The sequence below is a fragment of the Ostrinia furnacalis genome, unplaced genomic scaffold (genome assembly GCF_004193835.3).
Source record: "Ostrinia furnacalis isolate ACB-3 unplaced genomic scaffold, ASM419383v2 OfSCF1166, whole genome shotgun sequence".
Taxonomy (NCBI): domain Eukaryota; kingdom Metazoa; phylum Arthropoda; class Insecta; order Lepidoptera; family Crambidae; genus Ostrinia; species Ostrinia furnacalis.
Window position 1 is genome coordinate 950,728 of NW_021131405.1, and position 26,970 is coordinate 977,697.

Here is a 26,970-nt window from a genome sequence, read left to right on the forward strand (position 1 = left end):
TGGCGGAAAAGCGGCAAATGGTATTCGTCATTAGAAAATTTTACCATGAAAAAAAGTGAAAATGGATCGAATTATAAATTCTAACACAGAAAAGCAGACAATTTATGAGATATATCGAGCATGTCGTCTTTGCGGTGCCGGGGCTGGCTACAAAATGCCGATAATTCAAAATGTTGTGGATTTGGATGCTAGTGGTATTGAATTGACTCAGAAAATACGGGATTGCGTGCAAATTGAGGTAAATTGTTCATTTTAAATTCAATAAGTTACCTTTCCAGCTATATTTTGTGTAATATAACCGCACAGAACACGATTAAATAGTGGTTGAACTTAAAAGTAGGTTATGTGATGTTGTCAAAACAACAACACTCCAATTTCAGTACTACAATTTAACAGCATAACTGATCATAATTTAGCCTTTAGAAGTAGATTTTATCACTACGAAATTTTCCTCTAACATTTCATTCACACACTTCACATAATGCGACGTAGGTATGTATGCATCGATTTTGAGAAGCTAGACTTTTACAATTTTATTGGTTTGAAGTACTTTTTACTGCTATACATCGCTTGTTATGGCTAAGAATCGAGTACAAATAGTTTCTTACTCCTTTATTCTTCTTGTTTCCTGAATAATTGAATTTAGTATAAAACTTATCATAGTTTGATACTATAGTGAAAAAAACAGAAAAACGTTTATATAATTTGTAACATATTAATGCATTATGATGTAAGATTACTCTAGCTGGATTCAAACCCACCTAGCATGGCAATGCTCAGTTCGTTCGTTTCAGCCAAATGACGTCCACTGCTGGACAAACGCCTCCTCCAAGGTTTTCCACAATACACGGTCCTGCGCTGCCCGCTCAGTTCACTTAACCTTCATTCTTGTGCATTTTTCTGATAGTGACTGAGTTTCTTGCGCTGCTTCTTCTCAGCACTGGCCCATTTATTGTCCCGAAGCAGTGGTAGGGTTAATACTGGGACGTGTAAAAGTGCTTTTTAAAAGCCTACTTGCATAAATAAATGAGTTTTATGAGATTTTTCCAATGATAATATGTGGTTTTTCCCTTTCTATAGTCTGGTTTGTGAGCACGTAGAATTTTGTCCAATGACCCCAAGCTACCCACCCTTATCGCTCGCGCGTAATTATGTTGCTATCGCGCTCGCACACTCACTGCGGGTGCCAGTCGCACCGATATAGTAGCCTCTCAAAACACTGCCTTGTCGGCGTACCATGGCTATGTGTCTTCAGTCTTAAGGTACGGTATAATTATATGGGGACACTCAGTTGAAGTACTAAGAGCGTTTAGAGTGCAAAAAAAATGCATTCGTGCTATAAGTGGTGCCGACTATTTAGAGCACTGTGAACCGCTATTTAAGCGCCTTAAAATATTGCCTTCACCTTGCCTATACATCTTGGAACTTTGTTTGTTTGTTAAAAACCATCCGCATCTCTTTCCTTTACATGACACGGTCCTTGGAAAGTCTAACAGCAGAGACGCAAGTAGATTATATGTACCAAGCCAAAGACTTACAATATACTCTAATAATGTGTATTGTAATGCAATCAGAGTATATAATAAGCTGCCCAGTAGAGTTAGAGAACTAACATTAAATAAATTTAGACACACTTTAAATAAATGGCTGTTGGAAAAGTGCTTCTACTCCATCAAAGAATTTATTGACATTAAAATAAATGACTCTATGTTTGAATGCTAATTGACGACTCAAAAGGAATAAAGGTTGACATTGTAATGTGTATCTATATTATATAAAGCTCGATTACCACTCACTGACTGACTCACTGACTGATCAGGGGTATTTTTGGGGTATTTAGAGGGGAGAGGGGTAAAATTGTTAGTGTTTGTTTTAAACTAGATTTTTCGACTGCCAGCTTTATTACATTTTTTGAACCAAAAAACAAAATGGCGGCATTTTTTGAAACATCAACTTTTTTGTTTTCGGTCCTGAATTTTTTCCTTTTTGGGAGTTTATTTTGGTTGCCAAGGTGTGTTAAAAAATGTTAGAAAAAAACGGAAAAACAAAATGGCCGCGCCGCCATCTTGGATTGAAAATGCGATTTCGGGGTGTTTTTAGGGAGGTGTCACTCCGAGATGCGCAATTGTTTTTGAAAAATTATTTTGGGTGTTTGTGACATGTATAGTCTTCTTCAGAGCCACATTTACAGATTATCAAAAAACAAGATGGCGGCTGAGCCGTCGGCCATTTTGTTGCGATCAAAAAATTTCAAAACTTTGACAGCAAACTTCCGGTAGATGGCGACACCGGAGTGGGGTACAATGTTCCGGGCGATTGTTGGTCTGTTATTCGAGTGTTGCCATGAATAGGAAAAAACTACCATTTTGGAAGAAAATTTTCCACCACGGCCCCGGATAGTAGAAAATGGAAATTTCCAGAAATTCCAAAAACTTGGGACTGGTTACTGGGCTATGGATGGAGACTACGGGACACCTGCCTGGTTCATAGTCTCGGACTGAAAAAATGGCAGGCGGTGACTAGCCAGCGACTAAATGGGCCCCCCCTGGCGTCATGGGTCGTATAGACCGGACTGAGGGGCAACATTGGCGTCTGCCAACTCAGGGGTGTAGAGAGGTGTGCTGCGCTTTCTCCGAAGTTACTCGCGGCGTTATGCCCTTTAACACTTCCACCCCTGGAGCATATAGCTCTAGCGACTCCACTCTGGCCGGCCGGTTAAGGCAAGCCAGAGGTGAAAGTCCTGCAGACCCTCTCGGATTCCACTTCGGCAAGCCGAAGACGAGGGTCTTGACCGACTCTCGGGAGCACTCGGATTAACAACTGGCCCCGTGGTGTCGCTACTCACCAACAGCTCGCCACAAAGCTGCCCTGCGGGGCTTATTATTATTATTATTATAATTACGCGCGAGCGATAAGGATGGGTAGTTAGGGGTCAATGGACAAAATTCTACGTGTTCACAGAGTGGGCTTTACCATCATTTTAAATTATTTAAAATAACAATTCCAGGTGCACCCAGATGACAAGATGCCTCCGCTAATCTGTGAACTCTGCGTAGACAAAGTAAACGATTTCTACGAGTTTGTCGAGCTCTGCCAACGCACAAATAAACGCACGCGGATGAGGCTAGGCTTGCCACCGCAGAATCCATCACGAGTACCGGTAAGATTCTTTTAATGTTTTTATTATTATTAGAAAACATTTTATTCTTGTTAAGTGTAATGGAAAAAATGTAGACTGTCTATCCAATCATTTATTTGTTTTTTTAAAAAGATTAGTAATTTGTTATTGCACAAATTACTAATAGTCTCGTTAGCCCCTCGTACTAAGCTAAATATGCTTGTATCATGAGTGAGCTCACCACAATAGGGACTGAACCCGCGTTTTCCGGATTACGAGTTGGCCAGTCCGACCTTTTTTTTTTTAAAGATTATTAGCAATTTGTATTGCACAAATTACTAATAGTCCCGTTAGCCCCTCGTGTTAAGCTAAATAAGCTTGTGTCACGAGTGGGCTCACCACAATAGTCGAGCGGCGGTGGGATTCGCACCCGCGTTCCTCGGATCTCGAGTCGGCCATTCCGACCCCTTCACCGTTCGGCTATCGTGGCTACCAATCCTTCATTGTGTAAAAGCAGTATAGCCTGACCAGGAACATAAAAACCCTGGCATAGAGGCGCGTCTATTGCATTTGATAGTGCAACACTGAGTACAGTCGTACCTGTGTTAAATTAATAGGCTAACTTTATGTAATTCAGGAGTCTGGATTACGGGCTAATTTGATATTTTCATAAATTAACGAAAAAATATTATTATAGGTAACCTGGTTTAAATAAATTAAATGAAACCATCAATCGAGTTAGTAGGATTTATTTTATTATTCGTCAATAATCAAATTCAGAACTTGAATATTCAACTGCAATGTCTGCTCATGAACGCTTCAAACTCGGTATTTCTTTCCCAATTCCATAAAATTCAACACTTTGAAAGTGACAGAAAATTTTAAAATAGGTAGTTGAAACAAACCACAGCTAATTTTCACAGTGGACTGTACTATACGATAAACATGTCAGTCAATTTGACAACCTTTGTCGGAAACATTATTCAATGAAAATATTGTCCGAACCCTTAGTATTTCTCTTCGACAAATACTTTAACACATTGTGAACCACTTTTCTTTCACGACTATAAAAAGATTTTAGCAATTTAATTCACAAAATCAATTGCGCACATTTAAAATAAAGTTTGTTTACACTTTGACAGCAATAGACTGACATGCAAGGTGACATGTCAATGAAGTTTTCAGTTACTGTTGCCATTAAAAGAAATTAGTACCATTAGTTTTCCGCAACATGGCGAGGGTTTTTATGTTCCTGGTCAGGCTATAATTTGGACAATGACTATTCTAGTAAAAGGTGAATATTATCAATCTTTCAAGAAGAGTACAAACTTATAATTTTAAGGCCAGCAACAAAGAAAGAAAGAAAGATACATTTATTACAATGGACATCACACAAATACAGGCAATTACATAGACATGACAGTGGCACATAATAATAAAAGAAGAAAAAATAAAAACAAGAGTAAACTGAGCAGTGCCACCCACTCACCAACAAGATGCCCACTGCAACGGGACCCCACTCAGCATATGCCGTGGCCCACGGTGACGAAGGCCACGGCGCTGGTTTTCAGTGTGCCCCATGCCAACACACTTGTAACTCTCCCGGGGCTGCGTGTGTCTATGGGCGGTAGCCCATACGTGATCACCATCACTTACCATCAGATGATCCGGCTCCTCGTTTGCCTCTTGTCCCATCTTCTTTTCAGCCAAATGATGTCCACTGCTGGACAAAGGCCTCCCCCAAGGTTTTCCACAATGAACGATCCTGCGCTGCCCGCATCCAGGCTCTTCCCGCGACCTTCACCAGATCGTCGGTCCACCTAGTAGGAGGCCTGCCCACGCTACGTTTTCCAGCCCGTGGTCACTCGAGAACTTTCCTGCCCCAACGGCCATCGTCTCTACGAGCTATGTGCCCCGCCCACTGCCACTTGATTTTAGCAATTCTGCGAGCTATGTCGGTTACTTTGGTTCTCCTGCGGATCTCCTCATTTCTGATTCGATCACGCAGGGAAGCTCTTGTCCCATAAAAAGAAACAATTTACATATTGTTCGTTCGTTCGTTCGTTTCAGCCAAATGACGTCCACTGCTGGACAAAGGCCTCCCCCAAGGTTTTCCACAATGAACGGTCCTGTACATATTGTATATACATATTGTATATCTTTACATATTGTACTTTAGAATAATTTGGCTAAAGCTAGGGGACACATTTCAACCAAGATAGAATAGAGAAACACCTCTCTATTTATCTAAAAAATAAAGTTGTTTCAAAATGTTTCAGAGTTCCGACGCATCTTCAAACTCAGGCGACTGTATCTTAGGAGTGACGGAGCCGGTGTACCAGAATGATGACTCAGACGAACCGCTGGCACCTGTCACGAGGCGGAGCAAGCAGCCTGAGGTTAAAAAAGTCAAGGTAAAATTGAAATTGTAAAATCAGTTAAAATCAACTTAATACTACCACAGAATAATAATAAGTACTACGTACAGAAGGTTTTCTTCGCGAAGGTATTAAAAAAAATTATGCTCAATGTCGTCAACAATATGGTGTAATTTAGCTTGTCTCAAGAGTCGAGTACCGTTTTCTTGACATACGTCAGTGATCGGTAGAGCGCCGATTTCCATAGGGCTGACTTCGGTAAAATAATGTGTGACGTGAGGTGCCAAACTGTGGAAAATTGCAGAGGAAATACATGCATGAGGAAATGCATGAATAATATTTTGTGTTTCTATAATTATTCAGGCAGTTAAAATACTGCATAGTATTAATTAAACCACCGTTTTTTTCTACTTTCCATCAGACATAGTTTATTGTCTTTACAATGCAAAATACAATGCAAATGGGTGAAGAACACACGTGCGTGTGTCAATGCTCGCTCGTGAGTGTCCTGTCGATTAAATGTCCCAGTAGGTGCCGTCGCGCGTGTTTTGTTTTCCATGCAAACTCGCGGAGATGAACAGGCCTGGCACTACTTACTGTTACAGAGAAAATTGTGCAATTACTTGTTTACTACCTTATTACTTGCAATCTGCGAATTCACGCTCATAATCATGATTAACATCATCAAGTGACATTCCTCTAATAGTTATTTAGAATCTTAGATCGTTTCAGCCACTCGGACGCGCTCCACCGACGTTTGGTCTCGGTCTCGCTGGGAGCTTAGTACGAGGGGCTAACGGGACTATTAGTAATTTCGTCGCTTGCCTCTCTAACTGACGTATCTGACATTTTTTTCGAAACTGAGTTATCTACACCATCTTAATCAATTTCGCAAGACGAATCGATCTGTCTAAAGCCTGGTCCGTGAGCACGTAGAATTTTGTCCAATGACCCCAAGCTACACATCCTTATCGCTCGCGTAATTATATTGCTGTCGCGACTGTGCGACGGGCGCCCGCAGTGAGTGTGCGAGCGCGACAGCAACATAATTACGCGCGAGCGATAAGGATGGGTAGCTTGGGGTCATTGGACAAAATTCTACGTGCTCACGGACCAGGCTTTAATTAATCACCTGAAAATTTTGCAAAATGTCATTTACGTCAGTTAGAGAGGCAAGCGACGATTTGTGCAAGCACAAAGATAAAAATCTGCATATGGTAATATGAATAAAGAAAGATTTTTCTGCGTCTACATACGTTTTGTTACACAAAGTGAACCAACAAACCTCAACCTCATAAAGGTGGCAGGAAGGCGCTGGATGCAGGCCGCTACCAACCGAGCGATGTAGAAATCATTGGGGGAGGCCTATGTTTAGCAGTGGACGTCCTGTGGCTGAAATGATGACAAAAATTTTTCTTTCTATCTAATTGAATGTCTTAGTTGGTAAGAAGAAAAGGCCAATGCCCATTACCCATGTATTACCGTGCCCATACCCTTAGATTAATAAATCCCCGTACCCAGTGTAAATACAAATGAGTGGTTCATCTTCATAGAAACGACCAAGCGCGGTTTGTATGTGAGCGCGCCAATACGTATGCGGCGCGCACGCACACAGTGACAAAATTTTGCGAGGATTAGCGGGGAGTTGCGCCGAATGTTGTCAGTGTGTGCGTGCGCGCAGCATACGTATTCTATGAAGATGACTTACTCATTTGTATTTACTCTGCCGTACAATATTGTGTCACAGGCTAATTATCATCAAAACTAATATTTTATTTATATGTGTACCTCATTAATTTTAAACCGTCTTTCTTAACCGGATTTAGAAAATTAAAATAAGCAAAACGTAATTACCTACTTCCGCACAAAAACGGCATATCCGCAAAACAAAAACTTTTTTGTTCCTATTTCAGCTGTCACCTATTTTCGTGAGTGGACAATGAGCACATGAGGACATGATTTTTATAATAAACTAGCTTTTCGCCCGCGGCTTCGCCCGCGTGGTATTTCGTTGGTTAAATGGCAATGCCAGATTTTGTATGGAAAGTGGCGTCTTTTTTTTTTCGCGCGGCCATCGACCAAACTTTGTTTTTTGATTACAAAATAGTGTAATAAACAAAACTTACTATGACATGTATACCTCTAAACTCAGTCTGAACTGAGTTACGAGCATTAGAAGTTTGATGATTTTCATACTAGATTTGCTTTTTGTGCGCAAGTTTTGTAAGAAATTGTAACAAAATATTGCGCTATTTTTTTATTGCACTGATTCTGCTCCATACTGATGTCTGGAGCCTTTAATGGATGGTATTGTTTGTTTACACATACAATCTCACTATTTTGTTGCAATTTCTTACAAAACTTTGCGCGCAAAAGCAAATCTACTTAGTATGAAAATCGTCAAACTTCTAATGCTCGTAACTCAGTTCAGACTGAGTTTAGAGGTATACATGTCATAGTAAGTTTGGTTTATTACACTATTTTGTAATCAAAAAACAAAGTTTGGTCGATGGCCGCGCGAAAAAAAAAAGACGCCAATTTCCGGCATTGTCTTTTTCCTGAATTTTCTTTGCTATAAACCTCACGGAGCCCGAGACCTTTCCAACGAATGCAAAACCGTGGAAATCGGTTCGTGCGTTCTGGAGTTATAGCGTCAGGGAGGAAAACCCGACTTATTTTTATAGAGTAGATTAAACTACTTCAAAGGATTTAAAAAAAAACTATTATTGACTATTGACAGTGTTGAGTTGAGGTGCATCGAGATAGTGACTGAGGGTCTAGTGTGAGTTTTCATCAAACGCGCTCACTAGTGAGCGCGTCAAAAAATGTCATCTAATGTATGACAGATAGTACAGCGCCCCTAGCGGGAAACGTTCAAAAACTAAATTTTTTATACATTTAAAAAAAATATGTAAACTCACACTTAGCCCACTGTTTATAGATGCCGGCCGGCCGGCGTATGGCATCGGTAAAAATGGATCGAACAGGCAATGTGATTCAAGAGATCAATCGCCGACGATGTATCAACTGTTCTTTGGCAGTACCAAGGAACATGTTGATACACACAGTGGAAAATGTGCACAACAAAATACGCGAAGTTTTGAACTCATGGGTGACACCTACTCTGGTAAGTTTTTTCATTACTCGTTCATAAACGTATTCATGATCTTGATCTGTGTATATTTTGGAGTTTGTACGAAGTCACATTAATGTTATACTATAGTCCGATTTTTAATTCGGCGGAATTCTGACAGCTGTCATTTTTTGACAATTCAGATGTAATGAGCCTTTTTTGCTTTGAATTACTCATAAAAAATATGACTTGAAATTACATCAAGTACAACTTACATGAATGAATTATTGTTTGTTTTGTGAATTCAATGTACAGTAATTATTATGTACATTTTAGAGATAAAATAAAAAAAACGTGTTTTTAACACAGTAAAACAACATATTATCATAAACGAAAATATGTATTGATCATCAATCAACATTATCGTCATCATAATCAGCTTGGATTATAAAATTGGCTTCTTGTTAAATTGGCTATTTTATGAAGCGAAGATTTTCATAAAAAAGGTTTGTAACCTATGGGTTATTGGTATCTTAGTAGAAATATAATGTCCCTATTTTTTTTTGTATAGCCTGACCAGGAACATAAAAACCCTCGCCATGTTGCGGAAAAGTAATGGTACTAATTTCTTTTAATGGCAACAGTAACTGAAAACTTCATTGACATGTCACCTTGCATGTCAGTCTATTGCTGTCAAAGTGTAAACAAACTTGATTTTAAATGTGCGCAATTGATTTTGTGAATTAAATTGCTAAAATCTTTTTATAGTCGTGAAAGAAAAGTGGTTCACAATTGTGTTAAAGTATTTGTCGAAGTGAAATTACTAACGGTTCGGACAATATTTTCATTGAATAATGTTTCCGACAAAGGTTGTCAAATTGACTGACATGTTTATCGTATAGTACAGTCCACTATGAAAATTAGCTGTGGTTTGTTTCAACTATCTATTTTAAAAAAAATTGTCACTTTCTAAGTGTTGATTTTTATGGAATTGGGAAAGAAGTACCGAGTTTGAAGCGTTCATGAGCAGACATTGCAATTGAATATTTAAGTTCTGATGATGAATAATAAAATAAATCCTACTAGCTCAATTGATGGTTTCATTTAATTTATTTAAACCAGGTTACCTATAATAATACTTTTTCATTAATTTATGAAAATATCAAATTAGCCCGTAATCTTGAATCCTGATACATAAAGTTAGCCTATTAATTTAACACAGGTACGACTGTACTCAGTGTTGCACTATCAAATGCAATTGACGCGCCTCTATGCCAGGGTTTTTATGTTCCTGGTCAGGCTATAGCTTCAAAAATATGATAAATAAAAACTTAAATAACTATTTATAAATAATCAGTACATTCTTAAGTCTTAGTATTTCAATTGAAACCTTAAATTCAAGAAAGTTTTCAAGTAACTTTTGATAATGCATGTTTTTTAATTTGTGAAAATGCTCTCCTTTCAATGTTGGCAACACTTCTGAAATGTCAAAATTCCGTGGAATTAAAAATCAGACTATAGCATTAATGATACTAGTAGGCATGCAAAATTTGTCTTACAATATTTTTGATGGCCTTGTGACTTAATGTGCCATTGCTGTAGACGTCCTGGGTTCAATTTCCATTTTTGTTGAACAATTTAATCAGTATTGCTTGTTTCAGGTAACTGCGGAACACATAATATGCCACGATTGCTACTTACTGTTGCAAGAAGGAACGATTGGCAGCCCTGAAGTTGGCCATCAAAGCGTTTGTTTTGGCTGTGGCGTGTCATTGTTACGCACTAAAGGAAGGACATATCAAATAAAACCTGAATTTCCTCAGCGAAATGTCTTTTTGCAATGGACACCAGCCCATCTCGTAAGTACAATAAGTATTTATTGTAAATTAAAATAAAATTTATTTTAAATTTAGGGATGGATTTAAATTATGGATATGTAGTTTCGGTTATGGATACGGTTACCTTTGAACCGGTTATGGTTACGGTTACGGATATTTTTTTATTTCGGATATCCGAAAGTTACGGTTACGGGGCTTATTCCACTATTCCCCATTGACAATCCCCGTCAACGGGGATTAGTGAACTTTTTGTTCACTAATCCCCGTCAACGCCAATTGGAGCTTATAATAGGGAATAATGAACTAACAAGTTCATTAATCCCCGTTATATTAGGATTTTATTTTTAACGTAATGGGGATATTAATCCCCATTACGTTAAAACTTTTTAGTTCATTATTCCCCATTATAAGTTCCGATTGGCGGCTTATTCCACTATTCCCGTAGTGAACAAAAAGTTCACTATTCCCCGTTGACGGAGATTGTCAACGGGGAATAGTGGAATAAGCCGGTTACGGATATCCATAACATCCCTGATTTTAATCCATATTTTTTTCTATTAAGTAAGTATCTAAAAATTCATGCAACTTTAAAATTATTTTAGGTCTCCAGACTTGAGAGAGCGTGTGCTGCATGCTATAGGGCAGCCATTAGAATAGTCGACAGACAGCAAAAACATGATCGTCAAAGGCCAGCGGGAGAAGAAGTTCAAACAACAAACGAGCCACCACAACAAGAATTGCCTCTTTTACAGGGTGTCCCAGAATGAGTGAATCAAACTCATAGGTAGCTCTACTAATGTACTATCCCAAAAAAATATGCAAAAAAAATTTTGAGTTCGGATTTTTTTTTAATAAAGTGCTCTCAACTCGAAATCTAGTCATTATTTTCAAAAGTTTGTTTATAGATAAACGAAGCGATCGTGTACAATTAATATTAGTAAGAAAAAAGTACAAATAAAATAATATCCTTGGACATTTTACACTACGCCTCTAGTCCCAAACTAAGCAAAGCTTGTACTATGGGTACTAGACGACGGGATAAACATACTTATATACTTTTTTTTTGTAAATACATACATATTTATACATAGAAAACACACAGACCCGTCACAGAAATTAAAATTCATCATTTCAATTTCTGCCCGGCCGGGAATCGAACCCGGGACCTCTCGGCTTAGTAGTCCGTTCTGAACCACTACACCAAACGGCCGACAAATAAACTCCAAACGAAGCAATTATAGCCAGATACTTAGGCATAGCTGATTTATTTTCACTTTTAAAAAAAATTTTTTTTCATTTCCTTATGCGCTTTATTATTTTTTTTTCATATTTTTTTGGGATAGTTTATTAGTAGAGCTACCTCCCCTATCAGTTTGATTCACCCATTCTGGGACACCCTGTATACAACGTGTTAATGAAAAAGCGCAAAAACTGAAATTGGTTTGTTCGGAATCGAGAGTAGAATCGATTCCACTAATAAAAAATTAGGGTCAAATTTTATCAAAAAAAAAATATTTTAATTACGCCGTGTTTAATCGTTACTTAACTCTATTATCAGAGGGAATGAACTATCTACGTTAACTACTATAGTCTGGTCTGTGGGTACGTAGAATTTTGTCCAATGACCCCAAGCTACCCATCCTTATCGCTCGCGTGTAATTATATTGCTGTCGCGACTGTGCGACGGGCGCCCGCAGTGAGTGTGCGAGCGCGACAGCTCATAGGCGTGCATGCCTTGCAATCAGCGTGTGAAAGGTCAATACGTTTCCGTAAAATGGCACAATGTTTCTTCTTTTTGTAATTTATGTAAATTTGATGTCGCTCTTTTTGTCAAATAAAACATTTTTTACTTTTACTTTACTTTTAAAAAAGAGTTAACAAGTGCGCGGGGCGAAAACAAAAAGAGTGAATATCTTTTTTATAATAAAAATAAGTTGGGGTGTCCGCTTTTTCATTAAAGCCATGTATTCATTAGGCAACATTTGTTGATAAACACTGTTTATAAACAATGTTTCATCATCTCTGTAAACAGTTTATAAACAGTCCATAAACATAAGTGATGAAACATTGTTTATGATACATGTTAGCAAGCGTGGACGGCCAAGTTTCAGAAACCTGTGTTTATGGTAAACTCGTTACACACTAGTCATAAACAGTTTATCAACAAATGTTGCCTAATAAATACATGGCTTAACACGTTGTATACAGACAAGCAGCGAGCACAGCCAATCACTGATTGCACATAATAATAATAATAATATAATAATAAATAACTTTATTGTGTCTTTAACAATGCTCATGGTATCTTAACGAAAAAATTACACTTAACAATAGGAGCTGTATTAAGATAGGGATCATTAACGTCTATACTATAGTCTATCCAATATAGCTTGATTAGAATGACAGCTGCCATCAAAAGTAACGACATAACTTTGTAGTTGCGATCAATGAGAGCTAAATATTGGCGGACAAGAAATAATTCACGTCTGACCTACAAACAATATTTTCGACGACAGTGCTTCCAATAAAAATGTTAATTTCGTGTAAATGCAGCGTTAAATTACACCAATAAGTAGTAATTCGAAATTATAAAAATCAAGCTAGAGTATTAACGACGTCTCTACAAGGTTATCTCGAGTTACAAAAATGTTAGTGTTGGGACATATCGACAAATGTCATATTAAATTAAAACTAATTGTTTAACATATTTAACAAATTTTTTTGTAACTAATTTTTTAACATATTTAAGTCAAGTTATACGTTTTTCTAGATGTTCACTATCAAAAACCAAAAAACATTTCATTTATAAATAATCAAACATCGAAAATCAATCACCGGTAATTTTTTGGGTATTCATAGTACCGTTGCTCTAGAAGAGATGCCCACCGCCCTCTAGCGAGAGGAAAAAACCACTGAAGAACACTGATGATAATGACTACGACTTAGGTTGTACACCCTTGACATGAATTTTAAATTTTACTGTCTTTAAATTTAAATCATAATTGTCATTTTTATGAATAAAGATATGAAGAAGAATTGGGTGCATTTTTTTATATCATTTTTTCGAAAACTTATCGATACATCTATGTGAACCGTACGAAACATTCCCAGCACTAGTCACATTCGTTTGACAGCCGTCATTCTAATCAAGCTATATTGGATAGACTATAGTTAAATTTAAACTGTGTGACAGACGCTAATTCTTCCACCAATTTAATTTCACAGTTGTAATTTAGTTGATGATGCCAAACACATGAACATGAACTGTACTGGCTCTCTTTAAATGAGTTAAAAAGATTACAATCATTATAATAACTACTTACTTACTTAGTACTTTAAAACATTAAATGTTATCTGATTACACATAGTTATTTTATTTATAATACCTTGATAAATGTTTAAGTGGTTTGCTAAAGGCTTCCACAGACCAAACGCGGGTCAGATGCATTGCGGGTCAGTTGCAGCGCGGCTGAGGCACACTGAAAGCAGCGCAGTTTCAAAGCAGTTGCAACGCGGGCGGTTGTCAAAATTTATATTCGAAAACCGCTTTCAACGCGCTGCTACCGCCCTGCGTCCGGTGTGTCATGCTAATATGGCCGCCATAGTAATACAACAGCGCGGGTCCGCGTTCGCGCCGCTTCTGTCCCGCACCCGCGCCGCCTCGTTTGTCGTTCGGCTGTTGCAGTGCGGCAGGTTGGAGCGCGGGCCCGCGTTCAAATTTGGTGTGACACACTTCAAAGAGTTTCTTGTATTACAACTTGCGCGGGCCCGCATTCAAACTGCGCTGCTACTGCACCGCGTTTGGTCTGCCCAAGCCTTAATAGTCATTGAACTAAATTAAACTGAACTGCCCGTAACTGGCTTTTATAACTCAATATTTTTAGTAATACGGCATTGTATAAGTTGTACTAGTACTGTGTATAAAAATGTTGCAAAGATAGGAAATGTTACGGGCACAGCTTGTTTAATTTAAAGTAACACGCAGTAAGTTTAGGTATAGTCTGGTCTGCGAGCACGTAGAATGTCGCGACTGTGCGAGCGCGATAGCAACATAATTACGCGCGAACGATAAGGATGAGTAGCTTGGGGTCATTGGACAAAATTCTACGTGCTCATAGACCGGGCTTTATTCATAAGTTAATATCTATAACAGTCTGAAGTTCGTGTTCTGGATAGGCATAGATAAAGAGTATATGTAACACTAGCTTTCCGCCCGCGGTTTCGCCCGCGTGGAATTTTGTGTCACAGAAAAACTTTATCTCGCGCGTCCCTGTTTGTTCAAAAACCGGGATAACAACTATCCTATGTCCTTTCCCGGGACTGAAACTATCTCTATGCCAAATTTCATCAAGATCGGTTTAGTAGTTTAGGCGTGAAAGCAAGACAGACAGAGTTACTTTCGCATTTATAATATTAGTATAGACACGACGATTAATCATTGCTAAAAAAAATATTCAGGCGTTTTCTAACTTTTTAAATATTTTGAAAATGCGGTTAAATATTGAAAAAAATCTTGTTGGTAGCGAAAAGGTAAATAAAAACTAGATTTTTCAGAGTGAATTTAGGTTGACGCATGTTGGTACCGATTCCCTTAGGAAAATGGGCATTGGCCTTTCTAATGCCCGGTCTCTGAGCACGTAGAATTTTGTCCAATGACCCCAAGCTACCCATCCTTATCGCTCGCGCGTAATTATGTTGCTATTGCGCTCGCACACTCACTGCGGGCGCGCGTCGCACAGTCGCGACAGCAATATAATTACGCGCGAGCGATAAAGATGGGTAGCTTGGGGTCATTGGACAAAATTCTATGTGCTCGGCGACCAGACTTACCACATTTGAAAGCTAGTTTCTAAATGAAAATGCTTGTCTTCCAGAAGGTGGTATCCTCGAAGCAGAAGAGGCCTCCGACGCCGCCGCGAAGCTCGCGGGCCAAAGGCTCCAGCGAGGACACAATCTCACTTAGCAGTCTCAAGGTCAGTTACCATAATGGACAAGTTTCCAATTTTTCTTTTAATAAACCTTGAAAATATAACTATACCCACTGCAAACTCGTTAGCTTTACATCAAACCCTAGTGGTTTTTAAAGCTATCTAAATATAATAAGGATGATGACTGGGTAATGAAATCGAAATTCTATTTAGTCCGTCAGACAGATAATAAAAAAATATTGGAGACATATTTTTTAATTTTTGTTCATTATCGAATTATACAGTATTATATTGAGTTGAAATGTCGCGTGACGTCACTTTTGAGTAAAAAATCTACTCAAGCGTGACGTAACGCGCCATTTCATTTCGATGTAGCAGGCCTCTTCTTCTCAGTCCCATTTCAATAACAATATTCAAGTTTCATAATAAACGTTTACAGCAGCAACAAGCAAAAAAGTCTTCAGTGAAAGTGGAAACGCCTCAACCAAAGTCAATACTGAAGAAAAGTAAAGAGAGAGAAATTGAAAAGCCTAAAGTCAAGGTGAAGGTATGTAATAATTGTACTTTACTAAAGCCTGGTCCGTGAGCACGTAGAATCCCGTCCAATGACCCCAAGCTACCCATCCCTATCGCTCGCACGTAATTATGTTGCTGTCGCGCTCGCACACTCACTGCGGGCGCCCGTCGCACAGTCGCGACAGCAATATTACAATACAATTACGCGCGAGCGATAAGGATGGGTAGCTTGGGGTCATTGAACAAAATTCTACGTGCTCACAGACCGGGCTTTAATAACATTCTTATTTATGGAATAACCTGCTGAAGCGCGTATAATTTCTTCTTTTTTCTTTTTAAATAAATAACTTAAGTAATATTTTTTTAAATCTGTAACAACTGCTGTGCGTTAACCCAAAATTCGCAAAAAAAAAATTATTTAAAATACTTATCAAAATAAAACATTAATTACAGAGAGAAGATACTCCGCCGCCTGTGAGGTCAAAAAGGTCGCGCGAGGCTGCGAAACCAGAAGTGCCACAGAAAAAAGTCAAGTTAGTATAATTTTTAACATTTTCACTGAACGGTGTGTTCCTATTCGACGCATATAGTTGTAAATGCCGAGCCGGAAGACGTAGCGATGACAGGCCTCCCACTAGGTGGACCGACGATCTGGTGAAGGTCGCGGGAGGTGCCTGGATGCGAGCGGCGCAGGACCGGTCTTTGTGGAAATCCTTGGGGAAGCCTTTGTCCAGCAGTGGACGTCTTTCGGCTGAAACGAACGAACGGGCGCCAATAGACTGTTTGACACCATTCCCCAATAATTCAAAATCACAACTTTTTTAAAAAGACAATTCATTCTGATATTAAAAACTGAATTAATTTTAAATTACCTGTAAATTAAGATTTTTGGTTGCATTGTAATTGAAAAAAGTAGTTTGAGTTGACAAAATAATGACGTCACTTACCTACTTGTATTGCCATTAAAAAATCTATGGGAGACTCGTTTTGACAGTTTTAAAAAGTATTCAATGAGGGCTATCGTTTTAGCGCTCACCAGTTAGCGCCACTGTAGAGTAAGGTCCTGTCACTTGCTAGTAGCGAAGACAGTGGCACCAACTGGTGAGCGCTAAAGTGGTAGGAGGACTATCGCATTTGCACTCATCAAGATGGCGCCACTGTAGAGTAAGGTCCTGTCAATCGCCAGGGGTGCCAACTGTTAAGTATAAAAACGATAGCCCTCATTGATTGGTGGTGTCAACACGTCTATTATATTTGAGCCAATGTTACACTGATATACAGTTACTGTATTGCCAGAGTTTTGACCTAGTGCCGATGTTCACAGGTTGTCAGTGCCAGTCAAGCCACCAGAGTTCGCTTGTGTTGTGTGCGCGATGTCTCTACGCAGCAGTCAGGCGCTCACAAGTCATGTGAGATGTCACACTGTCCAGTACACAAACCCCGAGTGAGTATATACAATGCATTATTATACACAGACGCGGAGTTACGTTGCCAGAGGTGCTGATAGGTATATGCCACAGGCTTGGCGAGGTAGCTAGAGGCCTAATTAGGTAGCCAGAAGCCTAGTTAGGTAGCCAGAAGGTCCAGTTAGGTAGCCAGAAGAGTGTCTAAATAGTCAAAAGAGTTTTTAGGTATCTAGAGACCAAGCTAGGTAGCCAGAAGCGTAGCTCGACACGTACCGAGGTAGCCAGAGACTTGGCTAGGTAGCCAGAAGAGTGTCTAAGAAGCCAGAAAAGTGTCTAGCTAGCCAGAATAGTGTCTAGGTAGCTAGAATAGTGTCTAGGTAGCCAGAGGCGTAGCGAGGTAGCCAGCGGCCTAGCTAAGTAGCCAGAAGAGTGTCTAGGAAGCCAGAGGTCTAGCTAGGTAGACAGAAGAGTGTCTAAGTAGCCAGAAAAGTGTCTAGGTAGCCAGAAGTGTGTTTATGTAGCCAGAATAGTGTCTAGGTGGCCAGAAGAGTGTCTAGGTAGCCAGAGGCACATCTAAGTAGCCAGTCTACAGGTTGTCAGTGCCAGTCAAGCCACCAGAGTTCGCTTGTGTTGTGTGCGCGATGTCTCTACGCAGCAGTCAGGCGCTCACGAGTCACGTGAGATGTCACACTGTCCAGTACACAAGCCCCGAGTGAGTATATACAATGCATAATTATGTATATTATACACAGAGGCGGAGTTATGTAGCCAGAGGTGTTGATAGGTATATGCCACAGGCTTGGCGAGGTAGCTAGAGGCCTAACTAGGTAGCCAGAAGCCTAGTTAGGTAGCCAGAAGAGTGTCTAAGTAGCCAGAAAAGTGTCTAAGTAGCCAGAAGAGTGTCTAAGTAGCCAGAAGAGTGTCTAAGTAGCCAGAAGAGTGTCTAAGAAGCCAGAAGTGTGTCTAAATAGCCAGAATAGTGTCTAAATAGCCAGAATTTTGGTAGCCTGGGGTTTAGCTAGATAGCCAGAAAAGTGTCTTGATAGCCAGAGGCATATCTAAGTAGCCAGAAGAGTATCTAGGTAGTCAGAAAAGTGTCTAAATAGCCAGAAGAGTGTTTAGGTAGCTTGGGGCTTAGCTAAGTATCGAGACGCCCGCCTAGATAGGTAACCAAAAGAGTATCCAGGTAGTTACAGACCAAGCTAGGTAGCCAGAATAGTGTCTTAAGTGGATAGAAGCGTAGCTAGATTGCTAGAAGTTTAGCTAGGTAGCCACAGGCCTAGCGAAAAGGCGTAGATATGTAGTCAGAGGCCTAGCTAGGTAGCCAGAGGCACATCTAAGTAGCCAGTCCACAGGTTGTCAGTGCCAGTCAAGCCACCAGAGTTCGCTTGTGTCGTGTGCGCGTTGTCTCTACGCAGCAGTCAGGCGCTCACGAGTCACGTGCGATGTCACACTGTCCAGTACACAAACCCCGAGTGAGTATATACACACAGGCAGTGCTAGAGACTGAGCAAGATGGATCAGAGGCTTAGCTAGGTAGACAGAAGAGTAACTAGGTAGACAGAAGCGTAGCTAGGTAGACACAAGTGTAGCTAGGTAGACAGAAGCGTAGCTGGGTAGACAGAAGCGTAGCTAGGTAGACAGAAGCGTAACTAGGTAGACAGAAGCGTAACTAGGTAGACAGAAGCGTAGCTTGGTAGACAGAAGCGTAGCTAGGTAGACAGAAGCGTAGCTAGGTTGACAGAAGCGTAGCTAGGTAGACAGAAGCGTAACTAGGTAGACAGAAGCGTAGCTTGGTAGACAGAAGCGTAGCTAGGTAGACAGAAGCGTAGCTAGGTAGACAGAAGCGTAGCTTGGTAGACAGAAGCGTAGCTAGGTAGACAGAAGCGTAGCTAGGTTGACAGAAGCGTAGCTAGGTAGACAGAAGCGTAGCTAGGTAGACAGAGCGTAGCTAGGTAGACAGAAGCCTAGCTAGGTAGACAGAAGCGTAGCTAGGTAGACAGAAGCGTAGCTCGGTAGACACCTAGCTAGGCAGCCAGTAGTGTTTAGTTAAGTAGGCAAAAGAGTTCCTAGGTAGCTACAGACCAAGCTAGGTAACCAGAGATCGAACTAGCTAGCTAGAGACTAAGCTGGGTAGCCAGGGACCAAGCTAGGTAGCTATAAGCCTACCTAGGTAGCCAGAGGCACATCTAAATAGCCACAAGAGTGTGTAGATGGCCAGAAGAGTGTCTAGATAGCCAGAAGTCTAGCTAGGTAGCCAGAGGCCAAGCTAGACAGTCAATGACTTAAGCTAGGTAGCCAGAGACTTACGCTAGGTAGCCAGAGGCCTAACTAGGTAGCCATAGGGGGAGCCATAGTGTCTAAGTAGCTAGAAGAGTGGCTAGGTAGCCAGAAGAGTGGCTAGGTCGCTAGAAGCAGGGCTAAGTAGCCACAGGCGGGGCTAGCTATCCAAAGGTGGAAGCAAATGATGTTTTACTTACTTCTTTAAGCCCTGTCTGCCCAAAGCTAGATTAAAACTATGTATTTTATTCTCCAGGCTAGCATGTAACGCGTGCTCCGAATGGTTCAGCTCGCCGGAAGAAACTCTCAACCATCACACGCAACACCGCGTCAAACACCGGCCCTACCGCTGCCGCCGCTGCCGGGGCCGGTACAGCAGCGCGCAGAGATATACAGAGTGAGTGGATAAATAAAATAAAATAAATAGAACTAGTTACTATTAGGTACAGCAGGCGAGGCGTGGTTCAGATCTCAAGGCATGAGATTCTAAGAAGGAGCAGTCAAAAGCGCCGTCAAGAGTAGTCAACGCAAGCCAGCGGTGTAACTAGGTGACCAGTGGCATCGATAGGTAGCTAGAGGTGTGGCTAGGTAGCCAGAGGTGTGACTAAGTAGCCAGAGGCGTGGCTAGGTAGCTAGAAACCTAGTTAAGTAGCTAGAGGCGTGGCTAGCCAGCCAGAGGCATCACTAGACAGCCAAGGGCGCTGCTAGCTAGCCAGAGGCGTTGCTAGCTAACCACAGGCGCACCTAGCTAGCCACAGGCGCACCTAGCTAGCCAGGGGCGCTGCTAGCTAGCCAGGGGTGCTGCCAGCCAGCCAGAGGTGCTGCTAGCCAGCCAGAGGCGTCGCTAGCAAGCCAGGGGCACTGCTTGCTAGCCAGTGGCGCTGCTAGCCAGATGTGCTACCAGCTAGCCAAGGGCGTTGCTAGCTAGCCAGGGGCGCTGCTGTTCTCGAAGGGTGACTACGGTAGCCAGATTGCGCCGCTAGCTAGCCAGAGGCGCTTCTAGCCAGCCAGAGGCGCTGCGAGCTAGCCAGGGACGCCGCTAGCTAGCCAGAGCTGCTGCTAGCTTTCTAGAACGCGTGTAGCGTTTAATAGGAGACCATAGCCACAGTTGATAACCCTTTAACAGTCATAACATAATCAAATTTTTTTTTGTTTTTGGACCTCAAGATAAGCGAATTAAATTCAAAATATTGATGAAACTTATTCCCACTGCCTTTTAAAGGCTTAAACACAGACCTTCTAATTAATATTAATTTGTTCCAGACACATCGCAACCTCCAAGTGTGTGCCCTGGCCAGAGGTTCCGGACAAGAAGTGCCCGTCTTGCTGGCGACTGTTCCCCACGAGCAACTTGCTACGGCTCCACCATTGTGGCGGCGAGGACAACAGGCCTGGCGGTAAGGCACTATACACACCATATAGGTAGAAATGTACTTGAGCCCGGTCGCCGAACACGTCTAATTTCGTCCAATGACCCCAAGCTACCCATCCTTATCGCTAGCTCGTAATTATGTTGCTGTCGCGCTCGCACACTCACTGCGGGCGCCCGTCGCACAGTCGCGACAGCAATATAATTACGCGCGAGCGATAAGGATGGGTAGCTTGGGGTCATTGGACAGAATTCTCCGTGCTCGGCGACCGGACTATAGCTATAGCTAAGGACTAAAGGATGTAGCACATTTACCAACCCGGAAAGGGATCGTAACCGTTATCAACTCGATGCTGTCAGTATTCTTTGTATGAAACTCCGTACTGCAACGTAAAAATGAAAGAAAAGTTGATCATTTTACGAGTATTAAACTCGGAAAATACTATACAGTGTGAGTCACGTTAAAGTGTACATATGAAAATAGATAAAACTAGACCTGTTTTTATCGACAAAAAAGAGGTCAAAAATTTTTTGAGATTTTTTTTAAATTTTTTATAGAATTTTTTTTCTTCCAATTACTTATTGTAAAGAAAACGTAATAACTTTTAAACTAAGCGGTATATCCTGATAAAATAAAAACAGTAATAATGCTAAATAACAGGCGATACTAAAAAAATACATAAATTACACAAAAAGGCCAAAAAATAATAAAAAATTATACATTTTGAACAAAATCTGCTTAAAAATTCGTGTTTTTTTGGTTATTTGATAAATTTCTCCAAAAAATGCCCCTATAACCGGTAGTTTTTATTACTTTGTATTGTTCTCTATCGTATTATCTTTGTAAAACCAAAAATCGCATGTCTCTATCCCTATCACAACATTTGCTATGATCGTTTGAACAAAGGCCTGCCACAACATTATTCTCCGCTACAGGTAGAGACAATTTTAATTTTAACTAAAATGCTTATTTTACTTCGAAATCTTTTGTTTTTATTTGAAATCTAACTTGTCTTTATCAAAATTACAAATCTAGAGCCATTTTCAGTTTTGTTGTTAACGAAGCGTTGAATGGCGCGCCCGGAGAGGCTTAGTTCAAACGATCATTGCAAACGTTGTGATAGGGATAGAGACATGCGATTTTTGGTTTTACGAAGGTAATACGATAGAAAATAATACAAAGTAATAAAAACTACCAGTTATAGGGGCATTTTTTGGAGAAATTTATCAAATAACCAAAAAAAAACGAATTTTTAAGCAGATTTTGTTCAAAAAGTATTATTTTTTATTATTTTTTGGCCTTTTTTGTGTAATTTATGTATTTTTTTAGTATCGCCTGTTATTTAGCATTATTACTGTTTTTATTTTATCAGGATATACCGCTTAGTTTAAAAGTTATTACGTTTTCTTTACAATAAGTAATTGGAAGAAAAAAAATTCTATAAAAAACTTAAAAAAAATCTCAAAAAATTTTTGACCTCTTTTTTGTCGATAAAAACAGGTCTAGTTTTATCTATTTTCATATGTACACTTTAACGTGACTCACACTGTATACCTTTAAAGTCGCGACCTACTAGCTTTTGATCTAATATGGTGGTGTCCTAAGTCTACGATGAGCGCCACGCAATAATGTGCGACGCAACATCGATATCGATGGTCCTCATAAAATAGTGACAGTATCGATCGATACTTATCTACAGTCAGCGTCAAATAGTTCGTGACACCCAAAGTGACCAAAAAGTTCGCAACACGTCTTTGTCACGATTGGAATAAAGTTGAACTATTTGACGCTGACTATGTAGTATAGTCAGCGTCAAACCACAACACAGAAGGTCTTAAAGTGGTGATCAGGCCGAAGGAAGAATAATATTAATGTTCCCATTTAATTTACAGGTAAATGTAGCAACTGCAAGCGTGTGTACAGTCTTCTAAAGAATCAAAAGAAACACGAGGCCATTTGCATGTCTAAAAAGAAAGGTGAGTTTTGTTTGTCCTTACAACCTGTACAAAAAAAATATATATAAAAAATCTTTCTATACTCTGGTCTGTGAGCACGTAGAATTTTGTCCAATGACCCCAAGCTGCCCATCCTTGTCGCTCGCACGTAATTATGTTGCTGTCGCGCTCGCACACTCACTGCGGGCGCGCGTCGCACAGTCGCGACAGCAATATAATTACGCGCGAGCGATAAGTATAGTTAGCTTGAGGTCATTGGACAAAATTCTACGTGCTCACAGACCGGGCTTTACAAAAGTTTAAAGTTTGTGAGAGACAACGACCTATATGGTAGAGATTTTTTTGCAGTACGGATGTTTGCGAAAACATTTTCGCATAATGCAGGAAGCTGCTAGTGGGAAAACAATACATGTAACAGGCTAGTGTCCTAAAAATACTTTTAGTCAGTAACGGTCCCGGTACCCAGTAAATATCCCTATTAAATTGGATTCCCTGTGGAAAAGAGCCTTTAAACGTATTTTTTTTTCCAATTTACCAATGAACAAAAATTAAGTCGGCCGTTTGGTGTAGTGGTTGAAACGGACTACTATTCCGGAGGTAGCGGGTTCGATTCCAGCACAGTACAAATTTGTGGGCATGAACATATTTGTTTGTATTGGACTGGGTGTTTTCTATGTATAATAAGTATGTATTTACAAAAAAAAGTACGTATTTAAGCATGTTTACATCCGTTGTCTAGTACCCTAGCTTTGCTTAGTTTGGGACTAGAAGCGCAGTGTAAAATGTCCAATGATATTTATTTATTTTAATTTTGTTCTTCAGGCTCAAGTGAAATAAAGGTTGACCCGGACGTCAAGGCGAGAATCAAACCGGTGCAAGTGCGGATATCCCGATGCGACGGTCTTCTGGAAACGCAAAACGACGTGTCTCGCGTACCTAAGGTGAGAATACTGTAGTTTTATCGAAATTGGTTCAGTTGTTTTTGTGTGAAAGAGTAACAAACATCCAGACATCATCATAGTCTTTCACATTTATAGTATAGTAGGATAGGATCCATTCATCATCATAGTCTGCCCCATCTAGGGGACATAGGACCATAAGTCAGGATAGGATTGCGAACTTTTGAAAAAGGCTGACAAATGTGACTGAGTTTCTTGCGCTGCGTCTTCTCAGCACTGGCCCGTTTATTGTCCCGAAGCAGTGGTAGGGTTAATACTGGGACGTGTAAAAGTGCCTTTTAAAAGTCTACTTGCAAGAACAAAGGCGTTTTAAGAGTTTTTTTACATTCTTGGGGGAGGCATTTGTCCAGCAGTGGACTACATTTGACCGAAACGATGTGCTACTTTATCATAGAGAAAATAAATTACTAGAATTTTTATGACATAATTTTGTTTCAGAACTACGGCCTCGACAGGCGCTGTGTCTACCCCTACCTGTCAACTGTCAAGTCCCAACTGTGTCTTGACAGTATGGTCAGCATTAAGACTGAACTGGACGATATAGAAGACGAGGAATTTATTCACTGGGATAGCAGTTCTGACAGCGAAGGAAAAACTACAGTGGATTCATTAACAACATTATCTTTGAAGAAGATATTTTCTAAAAAATGTCTTGGGAAAGTCGCTAGGAAGCGCAGAAAGGTGAAGTTAGAGTTTGAAGGCACTATGAAGAGAGATATAGAAAATATTATTAATAATTTCGATAACGAAGACAGTTGGGATAACGGCAATAATGGGTCTGATGAAGAATCCTTGTTGACTAATTACGTGCCGTTTGATGAAACGGTTTCTAATATGAAAGCAGATGTAGAGGATTCTAATGATAGTCAGTCGATTTTAGACCTTAACGCGGGGGCTAAAAACGATGAAAATAGCAAAACAGAGGCAAGTGATACAGTGGGAGTAGATAAGAATAGTGACGAAAGTGGAATAGAAACTGATGAAAATATTAATAAAGAAGGTTTGAACAGTAGAGAAAGACTAGACAAGGACAGCGAAGAAAGTGCGAGAAAGACAGAAGATAAAACTAACGAGGATGTTAGTACAGAAGATGGTTTAAGTAATAGAGTGAGTGATAAGGACAGTGAATGTGGGACAGAGACGGCTGATAAAGTCAATTCTGAATTAGAAAATTCAGAGAAGGATGTTACCGAAATCTCTAGAGTAAGTGTTATTCGTGAAAATAATGACAGTAGAAGTAATGATGTAGATACAGATAGTACAGGAATAAGCAATGACAATGATGCAAAAACAGAAAACAATACTGAGGTCTCTAATGACGATAGTAGAGAAAGCAATAATGATAAGTCTAATAATGATAATAGAACAGAACCTATTGCGGATTTTAACCATGTAGATAGCGTTGAAAATAAGCCTGAAGAACGTACAAATACTGATAATGTTGATTTGGATAACGAAAACAGTAATAATGACTGTAAAGACGTTATTAATAATAGAAATAATAGCTCTACTGTAGATACTAAGAATGATAATAGCATGGAAGATGATACTAATGATTCTACTCTAAATAATGATAGTGGAAATACAAATAATGATCAAGAAAATACAAATGATTATGAAAATACAAATAATGACAATGAAAATACAAATAATGATCATGAAAACACAAATAATGACCATGAAAATACAAATAATGCTCATGAAAACACAATTAATGATCATGAAAACACAATTAATGATCATGAAAACACAAATAATGATAATGAAAGAATTAGCGACACAATTTCGGCGAAAACGACGAATGGGGAAGTCGAAGAAAAATCAGATAAACTTAGTTTTGGTGATATGAATGACATTAGTGATACAGAAGTAGATGATAAAAAGCTCATGGATGATTTAAACGAACATATCGGTGAAGATAACAAAAACAATGATGAATCCAATGAAAATAATGATTTCGAATCACAAAACCAAAATGGTGCTAATAATGATGTCACAAATGCCTGTGAGGACAGAGAAAATTTAACAGATCATGAAAGAGCAATCAATGATTTGATTTCTGAAAATAATGAAAAGTCAAATTACAATCATGTTGCTGACAGTAACGATAAAGTTGCTGAGAATAATGATGTTAATGATTATGAAGCGGATAAGATTTCTTTGGAAGACCTCTTGCCGCCGAAGTCCGATGCGAAATCGATGGATTTAGATAGCATATCGGATGACGAATTTGATTTTGATGCGTGTTAACCTATCGCAGAAAAAATACAACCTGAGGGCTTACGCCCGTATTTATAAACGATGCTTGCTTAAGTGAAGCAGCAAATTGAACGCCCAGCGTTGAATAGAACTCTGTGATTGATTCGTGTGTCACCCTGTGCGTCCACGCGCACTGTGAGACCTCATAGTAATGTTTGTGAATACGGGCGTAAATATATCACATAACTAAATTTTATTTAAATTCTTCTGAGAATTATAAGTTCTATAGTCTGGTCTGTGAGCACGTAGAATTTTATCCAATGACCCCAAGCTACCCATCCTTATCGCTCGCGCGTAATTATGTTGCTGTCGCGCTCGCACACTCACTGCGGGCGCCCGTCGCACAGTCGCGACAGCAATATAATTACGCGCGAGCGATAAGGATGGGTAGCTTGGGGTCATTGGACAAAATTCTACGTGCTCGGAAACCGGGCTTTATAAACCTAAAGGGAACTGGATATTTTTTTTTAATTGTGTAATTTTTTACTTATGTATACTTGAAAGGAGTAGTGCTTTTAATTAAACAAGCTTTACAATTGATTTGTTAGTTTTAAGTAAGTCTTTTATTGTATTTGAGCGGTGTCAGACATACATGGCGGCTCATTGTTTGACACTAGAGTTGTGACATTGTTACAACGGTGGAAGAAAATTATTTTGTGCTTTTTTTCCAAGAATTGTGGAAGTGCTCATCGAATTTTAAAGTGAAATTGTAAATTTTTCGAACAACCTCTGTAACTTAAGAATTAGCCTTGTTTATAAGCGTATATTTTAGTTAAGTTTAGTACAGTCAGCGACAAATAGGTCGTGACATCCAAAGTGGCCAAAAAGTTCGCAACAAAACTTGTGTTGTCTACTTTTTGGCTACTTTAGGTGTCACAAACTATTTGATG

At 39.7% G+C, this 26,970-nt stretch overlaps 1 protein-coding gene across 2 annotated transcripts; it reads left to right on the top strand.

Moving 5' to 3' along the window:
• Positions 1–26,087, top strand: LOC114351607 (putative uncharacterized protein DDB_G0282133). Of its 2 annotated transcripts, none has more exons than XM_028302885.1 (12): positions 1–238; positions 3,008–3,160; positions 5,398–5,532; positions 15,282–15,380; positions 15,775–15,882; positions 16,305–16,384; positions 17,176–17,295; positions 19,794–19,934; positions 20,801–20,934; positions 22,800–22,883; positions 23,685–23,803; positions 24,260–26,087. In XM_028302885.1, exons 1-12 carry the CDS (start codon positions 62–64, stop codon positions 26,069–26,071), a joined length of 3,162 nt encoding a protein of 1,053 aa, XP_028158686.1. In that variant the 5' UTR covers positions 1–61; the 3' UTR covers positions 26,072–26,087. The 2 variants fall into 2 exon arrangements, with proteins under 2 accessions (XP_028158686.1, XP_028158687.1); XM_028302886.1 differs by lacking the exon at positions 17,176–17,295 and adding an exon at positions 18,613–18,732.
• The last annotated feature ends 883 nt before the right edge of the window (positions 26,088–26,970 follow it).